Genomic DNA, 20,725 nt, shown 5'->3' on the forward strand with positions numbered 1-20,725 from the left:
AGCTGAGCCACTGATTGTGCACTTTACTGTATGTCAGAATCACCTAATACAGGGGTCCCCAACCTTTGAGAGCTAATGCCTGATGATCTTAGGTGGAACTGATGTAATAATAATAGAAATAAAGTGCACAATAAATGGAATGTGCTTGAATCATCCCTAAAGCATCTACCACCCCCAAGTCCACGGAAAAATTGTCTTCAAAGATGCTGGTCCCTGGTACCAAAAAGACTGGGAACCACTGATCTAACGGGCTTCTAAAGTTTCTGAGCCAGAGCTCCCAAGCTTCTGTTTCTGTAGATGTGGGGTGGGGTCTGAGAGTTTGTGTTTCCAACTAGTTCCCCAGGGGTTGCCGTTCTTGCTGGTCCAGGACCATGTTTTGGGAGCCACTCAGCTGGGCACTGTTTTCTCCACATAACTCTTGTGCGGGACTGATCGGGAATGAAATTGAAGTGGTGCAGCCTTTAATCTCATTTAGGGCTGCTTCTTTTGACATGAAGTCCCATTTCTTCTAGCTTCATCCCATTTTTGTTGTCCTTAGAATTGGAGTCGCCATTGTTTACTTTTAAAAGGTAAAACTGCAGCCTCCAATGCATAGTTTTTTTTTCTGCCCAGTTTTTTTTTTTTTCTGCCCAGTTTTTATGTGTGAAACTTTTTTTCACTGATAGCCTCATTTCATCTGATTACCTCATTACTTCTAGTAAGAAAACCAGATACAGCCCTTCATTGGGAATTTTTACCTTTCAAAGGAAATCAAAATGACTTTATGTTTTGTTCATAGGAAGTTTACTCGATTTCTTAAAAGATGGAGAAGGAAGAGCTCTGAAATTACCAAACCTCGTGGACATGGCAGCACAGGTAGGCCCTCGATTCCTGCCTTAGATTTACCAGCGAGTGAGTACGTGGAGCCACGTATAATGTGCATTTCCTCCATCTACACAGGTTGCCGCAGGAATGGCGTACATCGAGCGCATGAATTACATCCACAGAGACCTGCGGTCGGCAAACATTCTCGTGGGGAATGGACTAATTTGCAAGATCGCCGACTTCGGATTGGCCAGGTTGATCGAGGACAATGAGTACACGGCAAGACAAGGTGGGCACTTGAATGAGAAAGGCTCGTGATCCCATCCTGCATGGCCCTTCCTCCTCCTTTCCTCCCTTCCTCCAGAAAATATTCGGAATGTCATTCTTCAGCTGGGTTTTTCCTTCTTGATCTGGCAGGAATCTGACCACACTGCAGATGGGAGACTGTAGTGGGTTCAGTTGGTGGATGAGATGTTGCATTTTTCATGCGCGAGTGTCCACTGATGTCCTCCTGGCTTGTGCCACCCTTGTGCCTGCATCCAGGGCTGGGGACCCTCTGCCTTTTGAGGAGGAGGTGTGGAAGGGCAGGAGAGCAGTCAGGAAGCCGCTCATCATCCCATCAGAGTCTCAGCCAAAACAGAAGGCACTCTCGTTGGAGAATTTAATAAAGGAGTTACTTGCGACAGCACAGGCAGGGTTTAAGAAAACCAGCAGGGCATGATGCGGCCTCCCAGAGCTTGTAACAGCACCAGAACTAAGAACGAGCAGCCGTGCGCGGAGACCACCGCTGGCTGAGACAGGCCTCTGGGGGAGTCACACCCAGGCTCACTCTTCAGCCCTCCTGCAGGTCTCCTTGCCAAGCCCAATGAGAACCAGCAGTCAGAGGAGCCACTGACAGTCCAGATGGGCCCCGAGAAGGGAAAAGACAGGTAGAGAGGGGATCTCGAGGGCCAACAGGAGGAACAAGAGTTACTCGAAAAGCTCCACCTCCTCGAATCATCCCCCTCCATTTCACCCTCTCAGAAGAATTATAGAAATCAGCCTCCAGATAAAATACCTCTCAAACCAGCAGCCACTCCAGTGGGACAACTTTCCGGTTCTTCTAGAGTACTAGATACCGGAGAGGGAGTTCCCAGGGTTACTTCCTTTCTTCCTAGAACTTTACACAGTGGACAAAGGGTAAATGTGTGGAATTAAGTGTGCAGTTTGCAAACAAACGTAGGCTCCTCATGGTGAACATAACACATCTGAAGGAAGGGGGTCAGCTTCATTGTTGCTGTTCTTAACCAAATCATTCTGAGCAAGGCTGAGCAATGACTGGAATAGGTTACAGAGCAGTGTTATCTCCTGGAGGTTATAATGGTTAGCTCTGCAGTTCTTCTTTCTCACCTTCTTTTTTAATTCTTTCATTTCATGCCAGTTCTTCCCTCCTTTTATCCTTCTTGGCAGTCTCAAGTGATGAGGGGAAAAAAATGCTAAACTAAGACCCTGCCTCGTTCAGATACTGTCCAAAGGCTAAATTACATGTTGGTCAGACAGCTCGGCTATTTGGATTTCCCCAACATGTGGCAGTTCTTGTCCTGGAGCCAAAGGCCGACACATTGAGCATGCCCATTCATCACACACATGCACACATGCATGCGCGCGCACACACACACACACACACACACACACACAGTGCAGGGCCAGATGGTATGCTGTATCGCTAATCAAAGGCACCTGGGCAGCTTTGATTGGCGCTGCAGTCCAGAGAGGACTGCGGGCATGATTTTGAGTCAAGGTGAGCTGAGAGGGTCTGAAGTGCCCCCGGGTCTAAGACCTGGCCCTAAATGAGAGTTTACCCTGAGGCAAACCTGTCAGATCCCAGATCACAGACCCAGAAGGAGAGGCAAGCGGGTGAAGGTTGAGAGACATGAATCTTTGGTTTAGGAAGGGGTGAGTTGTGTCAGCATCCTTCCGTGTGTGAGTGTTTGGGCGCTGGAGGGAGCAGTTCAGGATTTGTTTCTCCCATTCCCCCCAGGCTCTGGACTGTCTGGAATTTGTCATTAGCACCCTTGAGTCATCAGTAAGTGAGAACATTGCAGGGCCTGAACCCCCAGCATGCTGTCAGGGGTGCTGTTGACAGGGCTGGGTATTTAGTTCATAGGGTGAGATGCCCAGGCTGTGGCCCTGGGTGATTGGCGTCTGGGGGAAGGCATGTCAAGAGCCCTCGCTGCAGTCCCCCCAAAGCGTGCTGCTGCGGGGCAGAGCTATGCAGCTGCCCTCAGCCCCAGCCCTCCGGTCCTGCCTTCCTCCTGATTGTCTTTCTGGTGGTATCCTCACCGCCTCCATCACCTTCCCAGATGGTGTCCTGATGCCCTTCAGAGGGTCAGCTTCACACCCTTAATTTCAAAATAGAATACTCCACCCTTCCCTCTTCCAATTCTTTTTTCTTCTCTCTTCCCTTTTACAAGTATCTTCTGAGTACTAAGTCGCTTCAGTCATGTCCGACTCTTTGCAACCCTATGGACTAGAGAATTAAACTGGGGAGAAAAAAACAAAGACTGGGACCCTGGGATTTGCCAGGAGAATAACAGAAATGTTGCAACAGAGGACAAAGGAGTAGGGGTGTTTATAGGACACCTACCCAGTGCCAGGTCCAAGCGGGCAAATGTGAGGAGTGGAGTGGGGAAGATAGATCCAGGCTCAGAGAGGCTGAGTAACAGACAAAGTCACACAGCTTGTAAAAGGGCAGAGGCAGGATTTGGATTCAGGCATGGCTGGTCCTGTCGCATCCACCCTCTTATGCTGTGCTGACTGCCTCTCATCAGGACAGTGATTAAAAAAAGAGAAAAATTAAAAATTGAGAGGATTAGTCATAAGCTCCTTTTCCCCTTTGTTTTATAGAAGAGCTTTTAAGAGGCACCTTCTAAAGTGCATGTGAGGGGAGTTGGAAGCCCTTCATCTGCCAGCTCCAGGTCAGCACAGCTGTTTACAGAACACCTCCAGAGGGTCTGCCCTGTGCCCAGGCCACTTCATGAGGCAGGAGGGGCCCAGTGTATATCCACTGGTGTGTTCTGCAGATGGCATGCGTGCTTCATGCTGAAGTTTCTGCAGGGAATTAGTCAGTTCTTCCAGACAGCTGCTCCGTGTGCCTGAAAATATTTACAAGTCCGGTTTATGTTCCCCACAGGCCTCAGCCAGGCCGCATTTTGTTTATGGAAGTGTGGGCAGTGTTGAGAAGCGTGTGCCGATCACAGGTATTTTCAGACTGTGGGTGACTGTTGTTTCTCAACACAGTAGTGAGGTTCCCAGCTAAGGGCTCACTGAAATGTCTCTCCTTCCTCCTTATCTGATGGATGAGCTGGCATTTCCCCAGGAACCTGCAGAACTGGATTTGGGAACTGAGTTAAACAGCCGCTCTTGAGTTCCTTTGTCCTCCTCTCACTGCCCCACTGGATTGTAAGCAGCAGCCCCGTGTCAGGGAGAAGGTCAAGACCAGGCCCAGAGCCGGGGAGGGTGGTCCTCTGCCAGTGGCGTTCTGGAGGCAACTAGCAATCATTTGGTATCGCTCATTTTCTTACCTCTGCATGTACCCCAGTGACAGCAGTTAGGTCTTCTTCTGTTCAATCTGGATCTCCAAGTAATGGCAACCGTCATTATTCGAGTGCCCTTCTAAGTGAAGGGGCTTTGATAGGAGCTCCTGAGCTAAAGAAAGCCAAAGACAACCGGGGCAAGCTGCAAAGCATGGAGTCAGATGGGATCTGAAACCCACCCCTATCACCCACCAGCTCTGGGCCCTTGGGCACATTACCTAACTTTTCCACACCTTTGCTTGCTTATCTGTAAAGTGGAAACATACTTTCCCTGTTTTGTGCTTTCATTTTTGCAAAGATTAAGTGAAACAGCACATGTAAATTATTTAGCACAGTACCTGGCATGGAGCGACTGGTAAACAAAAAGGACTCTTGTTATTCTTTCCTGGACAAGGCTAAGTTCTTGGGGAATAAACAAATTCCAGATTGGCCACAGACACGTGGAAAGGCTCAGCCACCATCCGGGAAAGGGAGAGAGGGATCAGAGCTAATTCCCTGTGGTCAGATACGAGTGGTCATAAGGATGAAGTTGCCAGCAACAGGCGTGAGTGAGTCAGGAAGAAGGTTTTCCTTTCCAAGAACAAGGGTGAGTTTGGTTTGGTTTGGGACTTGTTGAACTTGAGGTCTTTGCGGCGGTACGTCCGAGCTTGATGTCCAAGCGCAGAGATGAGTGAGGTGCCCTCACCTGGTCCTACGGCCACGGGTCCTCACCTCCGAGCACTCCTTCCCACGTCACCACCCCTCAGCCAACCATGGCTTCTCACCCCCATGCTGCCTGCACCCTCCCTTGAGGTCCGATCACAGCCCCTCCTGCCTCTAGTTCCCCAGAGGTCACACACAGAGAGACCATACGAGAAGTCTTGAAAAATTTTTTCTTGAAAAAAAGTTTCTTCCTGAGCTTTTAGGAAGCTCAGTGCTGACTGATACTGATTTAAACCTAACAAGCTCAGATAGACCTGGCTTATGTATCAGAATGATTTGCTTTTGTGGACGCATTTTTTTTTATTGAGTCATAACATATGTACAATAAAATGAATAAGTCTGAAGTGTACAACTCAGGGAATTTTTACATATGGGGGTGCCCTTGAAATTACCCACAGATGAAGATACAAATGTTGCCAGCCCCCTAGAGACCTCCTCATCCCCTTCCAGTCAGCACTCCCAAAAGTAGCCACTGTTTTGCCTATCACCAGAGATTCCTTTTCCCTGTAACTGAACTTCATATAAACAAACCATTCAGTATCAGTCTTTTGTGTCTAATTTCTTTTGCATCGTTAGTGAGATTCATCCATATTGCTACATAGAACAGTAGGTCTTTCCTTTTCTTTGCTGAGTAGTATTCCATTTACAGATAGATCCACATATCCATTCTCCTAGTATTTCTAACTGGGAGTCTTTATGAAATTAGCTGCTGTGGTGGTGGTGGTCATGTCCTCCTGTCTCCTGGGTGTAGTCCTAGTAGTGGAATTGTTGGTCTTAGGGCAGACCTGTACTGCCCAGAGGTTTTATGGCCTTTTCTTTAAAGATAGAATACACAGTCACTGTGTTATATAGATGTTTTCCTTCTCCTTAGGCTGCTAAGGCAGCCTGGTGAGGCTGTGGAAGCTGTGGCTGGCAGTCAGGAAGCCCGAGTTTGAACTAGCTGTCTCTTACAAAGTTGGTGTGTCCCCAGGCAAATCAGTTAACCTTTCTGAGTCTCATTTTTTAGCATCTGTAAAATGGAGATAATAAAAATAATTACCTCACATAATTAGTGTGAGAATTAAATGGGCTCTCTATAAAAGCTGTTGAAGAGTTGTGAAATATAAACTATGCTTGTAACCTGAACTTTTTGTGTGTGGTGTACCTTTGCCTTGAAAGGGGTCTTTATTTTCTTACCTAAAAATTCTTTTTAAGGAAAAAGCTAGTAAGGAATAGTAAAGAATAATTATTCTTGTAAGAAAAATAATAGATTTCATTATTTTACAGCCAATTCTGTTGATCTGGGCAGGTGCCATTTGGTTTATCTGCATGCCCAAGGGCCTGTCTGCACACAGCTGGGATCTGGTGGTCTACTCACCAGCCTCTCCAGCAGAGTTTGGTTTTTTCTCAGATTTGCCTTCTCTGTTGAGAACTGTCCCTGCCTCCATTGTTTTTGATCTTGTCAAGTCTGAACATCTGATGGACATTCTCAGCAGTGTTACTGATGGTTGTGCATGCGTGTGTGCACTTGCACACCCACATGCATGTGCAAACATGTGTTCCAAAGATGGCAGGGACTGGCTTAGCTAAGAGTATGACCCATGAAATCAAGTTATCCTGATATGAGATATCCTGATATGACTGATTAGCATCACTGCTACTGAGTTGTGAGGCCTTGGATGAGTTACTTAACCTCTCTGAGCCTTTATTTCCTCCTCTAAAAACAGGGATGATAATAGTTATCTACATCAGAGAATTGTTGTATGGCTTCCCTGAGAACATACAGAAAACACTTAGCACAAAGCAGATGCTGAGCTGACAGTTGTATAATTTTAGTCTAGTAGTAGCAACAGTCACATCACTACTGTTGATCTACTGGGGTGTTAACAGCGTTCTTTCTCCCTTTCTCCCTTCCCCCGCCCAGTCTCTCTTGTTCACACACACACACACACACACACACATATCTCTTGGTCTTTCCCTACCCCCTCCATCAGGGTCTCCTGCAAAAAGGACCTGCCTATTTAACCCTTTCTTCTCCTGATTTGAATCATCACAAAGATGGGAACTTAGAGTTGCTCTGTGTTTTAGGTTTATTTGGGGCTTGGGGGTTTTCTGGGGTTTTTTTAAGGTCTGAGTTAATGACAGATCATTGCTGAGAAAACAAATGTCAAAGCCCCATTTAATCTTTGGATCTTTGGAATGTATGGAAACAGGCACATTTAGGACTTTGTATAAAACCTGCTGTAGGTTTAGGTTTATGTATTGAATAGAAGAAAAATACGTCTGTTCAAATGAGGGTTTAGGTTGAATAGATTATTATCTGGAGGAAAATTCCCATATAAATTAGACTGCAAAGAATTCATAATTGTTGCAGTTTTCATGTTAATTATTTCATGTTAAAAAATTGTTGCTGCATAAATTAACACATTCTTTCATGGAGAACATATTTTAGAAAGATTTGTTACTTTAATAACTCTTTGTGTATTAGAAATCCCAGATGCCTGTACTAATTAAATATAATCAGATTTTGGATTCAAAAAGCACAGTAGCCATTTAACACAAACAAGCAGGCAGCTAGGTTGACAAACACAGTCAGGAAGAAGCAGATCCCTATTTCGTTCAGATTTTGTATTTCACCATTCAGAACTGTGAATTCAATTCCTGTCCTTCCTTTGTACTGCCACGACTGGGGATTATCAGACTCAGAACGCCAGCTTTCCAGCTCAAGGGCTCCTGCAGAATTATTAATCAGCCTCTTCTGAGGCCCCTGTAATCCGGTGGCAGATCAAGGCTGATCTCGCAGCGAGATGCCCTCCCTGCTCCCGCCGGCACATGCGTTTCTTGTTCTCTGTCAACAACAGCATTGCCATTCCCACACAGTGTGCTGTGACCCGAACAGCAAATGTCAGGGGAGGAGGAGGGGGGGGGAAACCCTTTTAATTATTGAATTTAATCTAATTCTTCCCATGCTAGAGAAGCAAATCATCCTTTGACAAAAAGCAAACCCTTTCCAGCTCAGCTATTGTTTTAAGCACGGAGCAGGAAGCTCATTTGTTTGAACTGACCGTGCCGCCGGGCCTCGGTCAGGGTCGCCGGTCCCGGGGGTGTCTGCTGAGAGCCCAAGGCTCTCCCCGCAGAACTCCCTGCCCTCGGCCAGGCCCTCCCAGCCCTCCCCCTTCCTGCTGTTGCTGAGAGAGCTGCGTGCCGGAGCCCAGCCTGGTTCCAATCAAGCCTCCCAGATTCCGAGTTTGGTGCACTTCCGTCACAGGCAGAGCGCGCCTTCATTTGTATTCCGCCGCCGGGCTTCCACTGGCTTCTCCGAGAGGGGCGCATTGTTTATCTGCGCAGCCACCGCGGAGCCCCAGGGCCATTCAGCGCAGGGGGTAGCGGTCAGGCCGCCCGAGAGAGGCTGATGGGTGGGGCAGAGCGTGTTTTCCTCAGAGAAGAGACGCGGGGCAAGCCAACGACTAAAAGGAAAGGAAAACTCACCCTTGCCTCCCCCACTGTCTCTTTTAAAATTAAAACTGTTTTCTGGGAGGACATGGATTCATTTCCTCCATCCCCATAGCCTGGCTGCTCCCTGACTCTGCACCTGGGGGGCAGAAGGGAGGGGACAGATGGGCCTGCTGTAAGCCCGGGTCACCGAGAGCCCAGCTTGTCTGAATCTTTCCTCTTCTCTCTGCGCTGGGCGGTCACGTTTTGTATTCCATATGGGTCTCTCTCTCTCTCTCTCCCCTTCTCTCTGTCTCTCTCTCTCCTTTGTGCTGTCTTGAGCAGAGCAATTTGGCAGTTGTTTCTGAATGGTCAGAGCAACTCCTTGGTTTGTGCACCCACGTTCCTTAGTAATCATCAAGAAGGAAGCAGATGGTCACCCTCTGTGATTTTAAAGTGTGTAAATAGGAACTACAGACTGCCATCAAACATCAAGAATGTCACTTGGCTTCCTTGTCTTGCTTTGCTGACAGAGGAACTCCTGCTTTTGCATCATCCTGATAATCAGGGACAGACAGTGCATGTGAAAGCTGCCCCGTGTTTTGGCGGAGGGTGCACAACAGCACGGGGCTAGCCTCCCCAAAGGCACAGGCAGGGGCTGGGGGAGTGGCGTGGAAAAGCACCCCAAAGTAGTTATCGTCTTCTATACATCCTCTCTTCCTTCCAATTTTTCCTGACTCCCAGCCAGACCCTTGGTATGACCACCAGCTGTTTCTGAGCAGTATCTCCAACCCCAGTGTCCCTTGCCACCTAGCAGGCTTTGTGACATGATGTCAGACTGACCCAGGCCCACTGCCCCTTCTAGGGGTGACCAGATTCTTGAGATGACGTCTGTGTTGAGCTCAATTTCAGACGTATGTTTTGACTTCAGTCTGAATTCTCACCATGCTGAACGGCAGCACACAGTTGCTTCCAGAGCACTACACGCAGCTTTCTTGCCTTTTGTTCTGAAGAAAAGACCACAGATACAGTCTCCATCATACCCAGAGTGTGAATCGGAGATTTGGTTCTACCTTTGCCTTCCTTGTAGTTCTTGGAAAGCTGGAAGGATCATTGGAGTTATTCAGAATTCTGGTGTTCTAGAACAGCAAGCAGGGGCCCTCCTTTCTTCAGTTCCACCCAAGATAATCACTTCCACAAGTCCCAACCACTTCCCCCCCCCCCCCCCACACACACACACATACATGCACACACATTCAGTACTTCAGTCAAGTCTTTTTTTGTTTGGTTTTTGGCCATGCTGGTGGCATGCAAGGTCTTTGTTCCCCAACCAGGGATTGAAACTGTGCCCCCAGCAGTGAAAGCACAGAGTCTTAACCCCTGGACCACCAGGGAAGTCCCAGGCAAAGTCTTCCGATGAATCTTAGATCTCCTCCCTGAGAGCACAGGAACCAGACACCCGTGATTTCAGGAGATGCTGATTAATTTCATTCTTTGCTTTTGTGTTGCCAGTGAGAGTTATCCTGGGTTGTCATTGGTCATCAACAGGAAGGTGATGGGGGAAGGCGAGTGTCCTTCCCTCCCCTTCTGGCTCCCCCATAGGTTTATAGAAGAAATGTCACTGCCTCCTTTCTGTTCTCCTCCATGTAAGGCATTCCCGCCCTTCCACACTTCACTTGCCTTCCCATCCTTCCTCAACTGCAAGACACCGGGACAGGTGCCTTGCCTCTAGCCTCATCCACCATCCTCCCTGGTGTCTGGGCTTGCTCCCCAGTGTCCTCTAATTGTCCTGATTAGGCTTTTAATACACGCTGATGGATGTTCTACTCCTTCTTGTCTGGTCCTTGGCCTGGGGCTCCTCTTGGAACTTTGTTCATGCCTCTCAGCGTGAATACTCCTTCCTGGATTCAGCCACACCAGACTTGGGTTCAGTGCCTGGCCAAGCAGCTCTCGTGTTTACAGCATGTTCAGGCCCTGCCTCTGGTCCTGGGTTCTTGTCTTCCTCCACCAAGCTTGGTCCTCCTCCACCCACAACCTGGGGAGGATGGCCCTCCTCCCTTCTCCCCACCTCCTTCCTCCTCTAACGCCCCACTGACTGTTATGCATTTCAAATAGAATAGCATCTCAGCCCATTGTACCATTTACTCTTCCTTTATGTTTTTTACACATGGTGCTAAAAACCTCACAAACCTAAAGTAGAAATTACCACAGAATGTGTCACCAGGAATAACTGGAAAACACACAGTTGTATTTCTCTAGACATGTTTGGGAAATTTCAAAGTCATTCCTATGGCCTGGTATGAAAATTCTAGATTTTGCTTGGGCATGTTTTATTGGGTTTGAAATCATCATTTTGTTTGAATAACCACAAAGTTCCAGGTCAGATCAGCTTTGATTTTTACCTCTTTAACAGGATGTCCTGTCCAGGTCCCACCTTGTTACCACCCCCTCAACCCCCCGCCAACCATGTAATCAGCTTCCTGTTATTGGCATAGATCATGCTTTCTTTTATCCTCCAGGGTAACTTTAAAATTGAAGTACTTCACATTATTTAATATTGGATATAATAGCTTGCAGAGTTTGCTGCTTTGTAACTAAACAGGGTTCTGGATGGATCTTTGGTTCAGAAAAACGGTGTGTGTTGTTTATACAAATGCCTTTCTTCCTTACAGATGTTTTCAGGGCACTGTTCGTGCTCTTTGGAGGGAGGGTTTGGCTGCTTTCATTCGCCACTGGCTTTGCCTTCTCTACCTAGGCCCAAGTTTTTAGCCAGAGGGAATATTTTCAAGGCTATGGAATTGGCCTGGTCACCATTAAAAAAAAAAAAAAAGGCTTCAGAGTCCAGCTCTCCAGTAAGAGCCGGGAATGTGAGCTGGGTTCCACCCAGGCCTGTCCCCGTCCCTGCCTGGAGCTCCAAGAAGAATAGAGGGCCCGGCCGCAGCCTCCCGTGTGGCTGCCCTGTGTGCATCCTCTTTCCCTTGCTCCTGAGCCCTCCTCTGCCTGAAGCCAGAGCCACAGTTATCTCTGATGGGTTTCTGTCCCCAGCTGCCTGGAATGTCCTAGGGCAGGAGGTGGCTCCTGCTTGGTTTCCCAGGAGTGCCTCCCGCTGTGCCAGGGGCTCCCCGGAGGCTGAGTGAGTTCCCAGTGATTGACTGCTGAGTGTATGGGCTTTTCTTCATCCTCTTTTCCTATCATGAAGTTTGGGGAGCTTTGGCTGGCCTGATGCAACTCAGTGCCTTTGCATTAAGGTCCAAGGAAGATAACAGCTAGCGTTTATTTAGATATTGTGAGGTGCCAGATGCTGTGCTGAGCCCTTTGCATTATTTGTAATTCCCATCACAGCCTTGTGAGAGCCCAGTTTACAGACAAGGAGACTGATACTTAGCAGGCTTTTAAATAGTCACCCAGCAAAACCAGTGTGCACACCCAGGTCTGCCTCACTCTGGGGCCCCTTTCCCTAATGACTGCCCTGGGCCTTCCAGAAATGACCACTCCAGCCCAAGCCACACTTGGGCCTTTTTGCATTGTCACAAAGAATATTTGCTCCCTGTTTTCTGGCCAACTTTCACACCCTTAATGCAGGGGACAGACTGGAAAGTGAAAGTCTCTGCGGCCTTCATTTGAGCATCTGAAATGCTGCCACTGAGGGCCTTAATGCACCAAGATGCATAAACTACTGTAACTGAATCAAGTAAGAACTGTTTCTTTTTAAGATGGAAGAAAGCAGATTGCCTAGCCCAAAAGGACCGTCATTCACTTGATCGGGGCCTGGGAGGTTGGGATGGGCCATCCTGACCTAATGAAATTTAGCTGGTTGTCCTGTTTTCACTTAAAAACCAAGAGCCTTCGGTCAGACTGTCCTGGAGTGCAGTGAGGAGGATCTTATTCCTATAACTCTAAGGGTGAAAATAGTTATTCGTTCCGCAGCTGTATTGTGTCACTGTTTTTTGTTTGGTTTGATTAAATTTGTGTAAAGGAAGAGAATCTCTGTGGCCATCAGAGTGTTGGAGAAATTGCTTGGTTGACCCTTTAACCAATTAAAGCTTTTATTGAGCAGTTGCTGTTTAACCAGCCTTAGGCAAGGTACTGTGAAGGAAGGGCAGCATAAAACATGGGCTCCAGTCTCAAATGATCTACATTCAATTTAAGGAAAGACAAAATAACTAGGAGAGAGACATGTTGGAAACAGGATGTAGCAGTAGTGGTTGAGTGTTTGGGCTCTGGAGCTAGATTCCCTTGGTTCAAATCCCAGCTCCACCATTTATGTGCGTCCTTTGGCATATCGTTTTACCTCTGTTCAGTTTTCTCGTCTATAGAACAGGACTGTAATCAGTATCTGCCTCATATGGGTAAAGCACTTTGCATGATGCTTGACACTTACCAAGCACTCAATATATGCTTAGCTGTTGTGGGAGCTTCTATCGTCAAGCATTATTAAACTTGTTTATCACACTGGCTCCAGGAGCGTGGGGGAGCTCAGGGAAGGCTGGAGTAGTCACAGGTGACTTGATGAAGGAGGTGGGGCTTGAGCTGAGCAAGCTTTAGCTAAGCAGGTAGAAGGAGAGAGAATTAACATTAGAATTAACATTAGAATATGTTAACGAAGAAGAGGCAAGTTCATGATTATGCCAAGTGCAGGGTACAGGTTACAGGAAAGAAAACTAGACTAGCTTTAACTATGGGTTTGGGGCAGAAAGAACCAAAGTTGAATAGATATGTGGGTCCTAGAAAACTGGGTGGGAGATTTTGATTTAATGCCATAGGGAACTCACTGTGTGGTTGTGGGGGAGGCTGGTGTGGACATTATGAAGCCGAGGCTTAAAATTATAAATTGGAAAAACAATGAGCTGAAGGCTGGGCACCATGGCTCAAGGTCTAAACAGAGGGATGAGGACCTAAATCGAGTTTTGGCAGAGAACTTAAACAGGAAAGGGAAAGTTTGAGAGGCTTGTCAGAGAGGGGAGCAAGAGGCTTTAGTGATGCGTTAGATATTGGGTTTAAGGAGAAGGAGAGGTCCCAGCCGGCTTTCAAGTTTTTTCACCTTGAAGCCTCGCAGAGCGCGGTCTGACTCCCAGAAAAGGGATAGTAAAAAAAAGAGCCTGTGTTTGCTTCCTAGACTATTAAAGTGAGAATCAACTTTGTCAGCCATCTAGGAAAATTTTCCACCTACAAGAATCTTTTTTAACAAACTGTCTTATTCATAGTAAAATGATTTAATGAAAAATAAATTTAGATTCATCGTTGCCACATTTGAGATAAAGTTGGGACATCCTAGAGGCTTTGACCCTTAGACATTTGCAAATCGGGAACCAAGGCTTCAGATGAGAGACAAAGTTTCTCCAGTGTTCCCCCCCTCCGACCCACCCTGCCCCCCACCCCCCCACCCCGTGTTCACACAGAGGTGCCCGGCAGGGTTAATCCTGAGAGAGGCGTGTTTCCCCAGGGAATGAGCAGAGAGAAGGGTATATAGCACTGAGACCTCTGAGACACTTAGAGAGAGGGAAACTGAGGAGGAACCTACAGCAGAGACAAGAGAAATGCCTAGAAAGAAAGGAAGAGCATCAGGGAAGAATAAACTCAGAAAAGATTGCTCATTTCTCATAGGAATGTTTGAGCTTTACCAAGTGTTGGGGTATGCCAAGTTCTACTCCTTTGTTCCTGAGATGATTCGTATTACTCAAATGTGAAAAGTATTCTAAAACAGCACGAATGTGACTGGAGCCACACGTTAAGCAAACATGACAGAAGTGACAACAGACACATCATCAGCCCGACTGTTGATTGCTAGTAGACAGCCATGGGCCTTGAAATGTCATGATGCTTTTCAAGAGTTTTGAAAAGTCAAAGGGTTTTTTCACGTGCTGGCTCATCGTGGATCATTCTCTAGGTAATAATGTGTGACTTACGTGTTTTAAAGACAAGGAGAGGGTTGGGGGGCGGTGCTCACGGCCCCCAGTGGGTCCCCACCACACTAGATGGAATCCAGAGTCCTTAGTGTAACCTGCAGCGCCCCATGGCATCTGTCCTTAGGGCCCATCTTATTCTTCTTTATGGCCCTTGTCGCTGTTTGACATATAAAGGTCACTGGTTTATTTTATGTCCTTCCCAAGCTAACCCGCAAGCCCCCTGAGAGTAGGAGATTGCATTCACTATGGTCTCCCCAGCACTGCAGACCGTGCCAGGCACTTGGGAAACTCCAGAAGAGAGAGAACAAAACTAGTCCAGCAAGGGGGGGTCTTTGGTTGTCTTACAGATAAACTTTGATAACTGAATAAATCCACAGCTGTCTCCTTTCTTTTACTTAAAGCATGGATGGTTATTAACCATATTCTGAAGACTAGTGAGGTTGAATGATTGCTATCCAGTCACCTGCTTCCATCCCAGTCTATTGAAAAATTGATTTTTTTTTTTTTTACTTTCTTTTGCTGTGATCGCTCCAAGGCCTCTGGCTACCTTGCCTTTCTGTGGGTCTAACCTCCCAGCTGTAGCCCTAGGCCCATCAGAGAGCCAAATCCAGGATTCCTGCCGTCTCAGACAGCTTTACTCCGACCCAAAGGTTTCTGAACACACTTCATTTGGGACTGAAAAATCTGGGTTTTCCAGGTGTTTTTGTTTCCTTAGCATGTGACAGATGCTTTTCTACTGTAGTTGACAGTTGTTAAACCCTTCAAAGGGCATCCAGCTGGTGGTAGACAGTGACACTGGTCACTGAGGACAAGGCAAGGGCTCGCCAGAGAAGGGGGAACTGATTATAAGCCCTATAAGGAACCACGGTTGTTCCACCAAGAAGGGAAGGCCGAACAGGTTAATCAGGGTCCAGTTACTCATTCATTCAGCACCTCCTTAAGCGGTGCCTTCTGTAGAGCGGGCACTGGACTCAGTACCACACACATGGTGGCCGTCCACAGGGACATGTACCAGCCCCCAAGGATAGTCTCTGTCCAAGGAGAGAAGTGCACTTTCTGACAACTCACGTGTTCACTGCACTTGAGTAGTCACAGCCACAATGAATCAGACACTCTGGCAGCCCAGAGCTAAGGAACCTGCCCCAGAATTTGTGCTCAGGCCAGGGCTCCCGAGCCAGAAACACTCAGGCCAAGAACAAAGGAGGAGTGGGACTTAGCCATGGGCAGGAGTGGGGTGGGAACTTGCAGCAAAGAAAACAACCTGACCCAAGGCCCTGCAGCAGGAAGGATAGTCAGAGGGAACCTACGGGAGCAGAGGAGGGGAGGCCCAGGGTTACAGGAGGCTGGGGAGTGGGGAGGAGGGGCCAGATTGTGGGGGGAAGACAACTGGAAGGAATTGCGGGAGGAGGCCAGTGGCAGGGAGCCAGTGAGGACTGGAGTGCAGGTAGTGAAGATGAAGAGGGACAGACACCTTCACCGGTGTGAGGCCAACTCAGTATGGATGGTGATAAGGCCGCAGAGGCCAGAGATGACTCTGTGAAGATCTGTGAAGGTCCTCTAAGTAGGCTCCATGCTGGGCTCTCCAGGTGGCACTAGTGGTAAAGAACCCACCTGCCAATGCAGGAGATGCAGGTTCGACCCCTGGATTGGGAAGATCCCCTGGAGAGGGGAATGGCTTACCCACTCCACTATTCTTGCCAGGAGAACCCATCATGGACAGAGGAGCCTGGTGGGCTACAGTCCATGGGGTCTCAAAGAGTTGGACACGACTCAGCAAATAAGCACACAGCACAAACATTGAACAAGTACTCTGAGCATTTCTGGGACCCCCATGTCCCGTGGTATTACCGACACAGATCATCACAGCTTCATCGGCTGCTTGATTTCTTCCAGTGAGGTTCAGAGGAGAGGACATTATCTTGGTGTCTAATCCTGGTCCCAAAGGGGAATTCCAGGAAGAGTGAATCGGCTAGTTATGTGGCAACACCACACTCGTTATGGCATAGGTCTCCTGACATTTTCCCCTTTCTTCTACAAATCCATCCAATTAGAACTCTGATCTTGGCTTTATGCCTGCCACGATACCTATGAAAAAAAATCTGAAGGGGCAGAACTCTATTTTGAAGGAAAAGGCAGTGTTTACACCCAGGAGGTCCTTCTTTCCAGGCTTCTGAGCTTTCCTAACTTTACCCGAGGAGCAACCCCATCCAACCCCAGCAGGGTTGTATCCACAGCAACCTTAGGGGCCCCATTCTCGTAGATGGGGTTTGAGGTGTGCGACCTCAGGGCCATTTTCAAAGACCCCTGCCCAAGCCCAACGTGAACTCTCCCAGATGTGGAGCTGCATCTGTACCCTGAGGAGGCAGGAGACCAAAATGAGGAGAAATTGAAGTAACAAGATGAGTAGAAGAGTGAGCATTGATTCATTCTTTTCCATTGAAACCTTACTTGATCACTAACAGTTTATCTCTGCTTTAATTTAACCTTCTGTCTTCCTTGAAACTTGAGTTATCTTTAGAGAAGTCAGAGCGGCTGCTATTTTGAGACCAAAACAAAGACAAAGGCATTCTTCATTTTTTCCCCTCCAACACATATTATATGTAAATACATTGCTTATCTTAGAAAACTAATGCAAAATAAATGTATGTAAGTAAGCTCCTACTAGTAAGTCAGAGCACATACCTACAAATGGTTTCTTATCAGAGATCCATTACAGCCTTTGTTTCAGCTTCTCTTTTGAAGGTTTATATAATTCTTATTGTAGATGATATAATGAGAAAACAATAAAGCAGACTACCGCAACTGGCTGATATATTGACATTTGCTTCTTTAAAAAATCTGAAATTATGAAATCTTCTCTCAGAAAATCCAAAATGACTTTATCCCAATTTTAACTAGTTTACTTTCAGCAACACTCACATCTTGAGCAACATGGAATGATTCCAAGAAGGGAAGAAAGGCTTCTTTTGCTCGTCATTTTATTTACAGGATTTGTGTCTGCACAGTGGAGAAAAATGTTCTATTTGCTTCAGAGGCGAACATAGATTTCCAAGCCATTTGGCTCAAGAGCTGGTTTAAATAGGAATGAATTTAATATACCTTTAATTCTCTGAAATAAGAGAACTCCAGCTGAGGTTTGGTCCAGGGCAAAGTCAGCTCTCGACACTGAAGAGAATCTATCACATTAATCCCAGAGGCTTGGAGTCCAAAGCTGCGTGAACAGAATGCTGGAGGATAGGAAGTGTGAGAAGAATGCTTTGAAAGAAACTTTAAAAACAGAATGACTGTTCAGAGAATACCAGACCTTGTGTGGAATCATGCAGCACTTAAGCAAAGATATAAGTAATTATGCTTGAGAAACATAGCTAATTAAAAATAACTCGATGCATAAAAGGGAAGAAAAACTAGAGAATCATTTCTGTGCTCCAGTGTTAATATGAGATGCCACAGAATGAAATAGTAGGATTTCTTTTTTATTTCATTTCACACGGGCATAGAAGAGATGGAGAGGAAAATTATATTGCCCAAAAATGCCAGGGTAGATTTGCTGAAGATGTTATCATGTACTGTATTTAAAACAAAAATCTAATTGCTGTAATTTATCATACCTCTGGTTATTAAAACCATGCTAATTCAAAGATTTTAATCATTTGCCACTTTTACACATAATGTCTTTTCCTAGAAGATACTATGAAAATTTCTGATTTTGTCAGCCTTTGTGTGATTTTTTTTTTTAGGCATTCCTAAGTAAAATTAACATGCTTTAAACATATAATTGTGTTTACATCAGTAATAAAAATTCCTTGTGTTTCCCTTTTAGTCTATTCAATGAAATATCCGAAACTGCTTTATAATTGCTGAGCCCAATGTGTGAGAGCACAGGCTGCTGAATCAATTTTAATTCCCCGTATACACATCTAGCTTTGTAAGAAGCAGGGTGGACCCCACCCTTGCTTTTTGATTGGAGAAAGGATTCTTTTAACAGGAGACATTTGCAAGACAAGATTTGGCACAAAATTTGCTTCTTGGTCTTGAGAAATCAGACTCATAAGATAGTCATTGAGATAAAACCACTCTGAAAATTTTAGGTAGTACCCTGTCTGGCTCGTAGAAGAAAGACAGGGAGGTAAGCAAGGGATGATACAGTGCAGAAGAAAAACATTCCCCAGAATTAAAGGTGGCTACTATTCAAGCTTCCCTGGTGGCTCAGAGGTTAAAGCGGCTACCTGCAGTGCAGGAGATCTGGGTTCAATCCCTGGGTCAGGAAGTTCCCCTGGAGAAGGAAATGGCAACCCACTCCAGTATTCTTGCCTGGAGAATCCCATGGACGGAGGAGCCTGGTGGGCTACAGTCCACAGGGTTGCAAAGAGTCAGATACGACTGAGTGACTTCACTTTCACTATTAGGGGAAAGGGTGGAAGGAAAAAGGAGAGTGTAGTGGGGAAGTTGTTTTGCTAAGTCGTGTCTGATTCTTTTGCCATCCCATGGACTGTAGCCCCTCCAGGTTCCTCTGTCCAGTGGGATTTTCCCAGGCAAGAATACTGGAGTGGGCTGCCATTTCCTTCTCTCCCCAGGGGGATCTTCCCAACCCAGGGCCTGAACCTGCATCTCCTGCATTGCAGGCAAATTCTTTACCACTGAGCCACCTGGGAAGCCCTGTAGTGGGGAAGGAACTTGAGGCAAAATCATTTCTGTGCTGTGGGTGTGGAGGCATTGGGGAAATACAGCCCATCTCCACATAATATGTGTGTTGTGTTTTCAGTTGCTCAGTCACGTCACACTCTTTGTGGCCCCATGGACTGTAGCCCACCAGGCTCCTCTGTCCTTGGGATTCTCCGGATAAGAATACTGGAGTGGGCTGCCATTTCCTCCTCCAGGGGATCTTCCTGACCCAGGAATCGAACCTGTGCCTCTTGCATCTCCTGCATTGGTAGATGGGTTTTTTTACCACTAGCGCCACCTGGGAAGTCCCACATAATGCATGGGCTACAGCAAATTGTCTCCACCCTTGGGAGATGCATGGTGGTTTGATCTGGTTTTTATGTACCTCAGTAAGAGGAGACTATGGTCTTTTATACTAAAGGATTCCTGAGGGTAACCTTATGATTTACATTAATTGAAAGTAAAAGAAAAAAATATAAAAGTTTCCTAAATCATAAGTTAGCGCTACCTCCAAACCAAACCAATGACATTCAGTCAGCTTGTAGAATCAAGTTCAAAAGCCAGAACGTGAAGGGGCTTTGAAGCCCAGATGGGACTTGCTTAGGGTTGCAGAGGCAGGAACAGACGCCATAGCTGCTCAGTCCTAGCCCGTGTCCAGTTCCCCCTCCTCCGTGTCCTGCTCTCTGAACCTGATCCCATGAACACATTTCCACCTGCTGTTCTTTCCCCAGCCCCACGCCCAGAGCCATGATCTCTGCCTGAGGAGTAACCAGCTGTTCTTCCTGCAGGTGCCAAGTTCCCCATTAAGTGGACGGCCCCCGAAGCAGCCCTATACGGGAGGTTCACAATCAAGTCTGACGTGTGGTCTTTTGGAATCTTACTCACAGAGCTGGTCACCAAAGGAAGAGTTCCGTACCCAGGTAAGAGCCAGATGCAGCAGAAATGGGCCTGAGTGGGTGTTCTCCCAACACTATTTGGGGAGTCTTCTTCCTGATTGCCTTCTCAGCCCCATTTTCAGCTTTCTGCCAAGCGTGGGAATTTGAAGAACATGGACAGATATTTAGCCAGGGGAAAGCAGAAGTGGGAGCCCCCATGGTGTGTAGACAAGCAACCATCATGAATTGTGTGCCAGGATTAATGAATGAAGTTAGCAGCTGGTGAACGCTTCAGTCCACCTCAGTCCATGGGTTCTCTCCTCTCCCCTCTCAGTAGGAGTGTGTGTCCCTGGCTCCCAAGACAGAAATGTCACTGGCAGAACTGTGCAGATGGACTTTGCAGACCCGTCTGGCTCACTGCTTTTTGATTGCACCATAGCACTGACCCATGGCGTGGACCTGGCAGGAAGATGCCAGTACCTGCCCTCTCTGCAGGCGCTGCTCCAGGTGGCTAGAGAGAGCAGATGCACAGAGGAAATGCCATATAGAAGCCATTCACCATGCATGTCTTGGGATTCTTGGGGGTTGGGGGGTTGTTTTAGGGGGAGAGAGGGTTGACTGCACAGCTTATAGAAGGATCTCAGTTCCTGGACTAGGGATTGAACCTGACCCCCCACCCCGCCCCCGAAGTGAGAGCCTGGAATCCTAACCACTAGGCCACCAGGGAACACCTTCACTGCATGTTTCTGAATGATTAAAATACGCTCTACAAAAGCATGCGTACGTGCTA

General features: G+C 47.0%; 1 protein-coding gene across 4 annotated transcripts in view; it reads left to right on the top strand.

The window, feature by feature from the left end:
• FYN (FYN proto-oncogene, Src family tyrosine kinase) overlaps positions 1–20,725 on the top strand; it is a 212,742-nt gene that overhangs the window by 179,599 nt on the left and 12,418 nt on the right. For all 4 annotated transcript variants that reach the window (XM_061131686.1, XM_061131690.1, XM_061131687.1 and 1 more), the window contains 3 exons: positions 779–855; positions 940–1,093; positions 19,849–19,980. In XM_061131686.1, coding sequence (XP_060987669.1) covers positions 779–855; positions 940–1,093; positions 19,849–19,980 — 363 coding nt within the window. The remainder of the gene's footprint in view (positions 1–778; positions 856–939; positions 1,094–19,848; positions 19,981–20,725) is intronic.

This window comes from Dama dama, chromosome 28, assembly GCF_033118175.1.
Source record: "Dama dama isolate Ldn47 chromosome 28, ASM3311817v1, whole genome shotgun sequence".
NCBI lineage: Eukaryota > Metazoa > Chordata > Mammalia > Artiodactyla > Cervidae > Dama > Dama dama.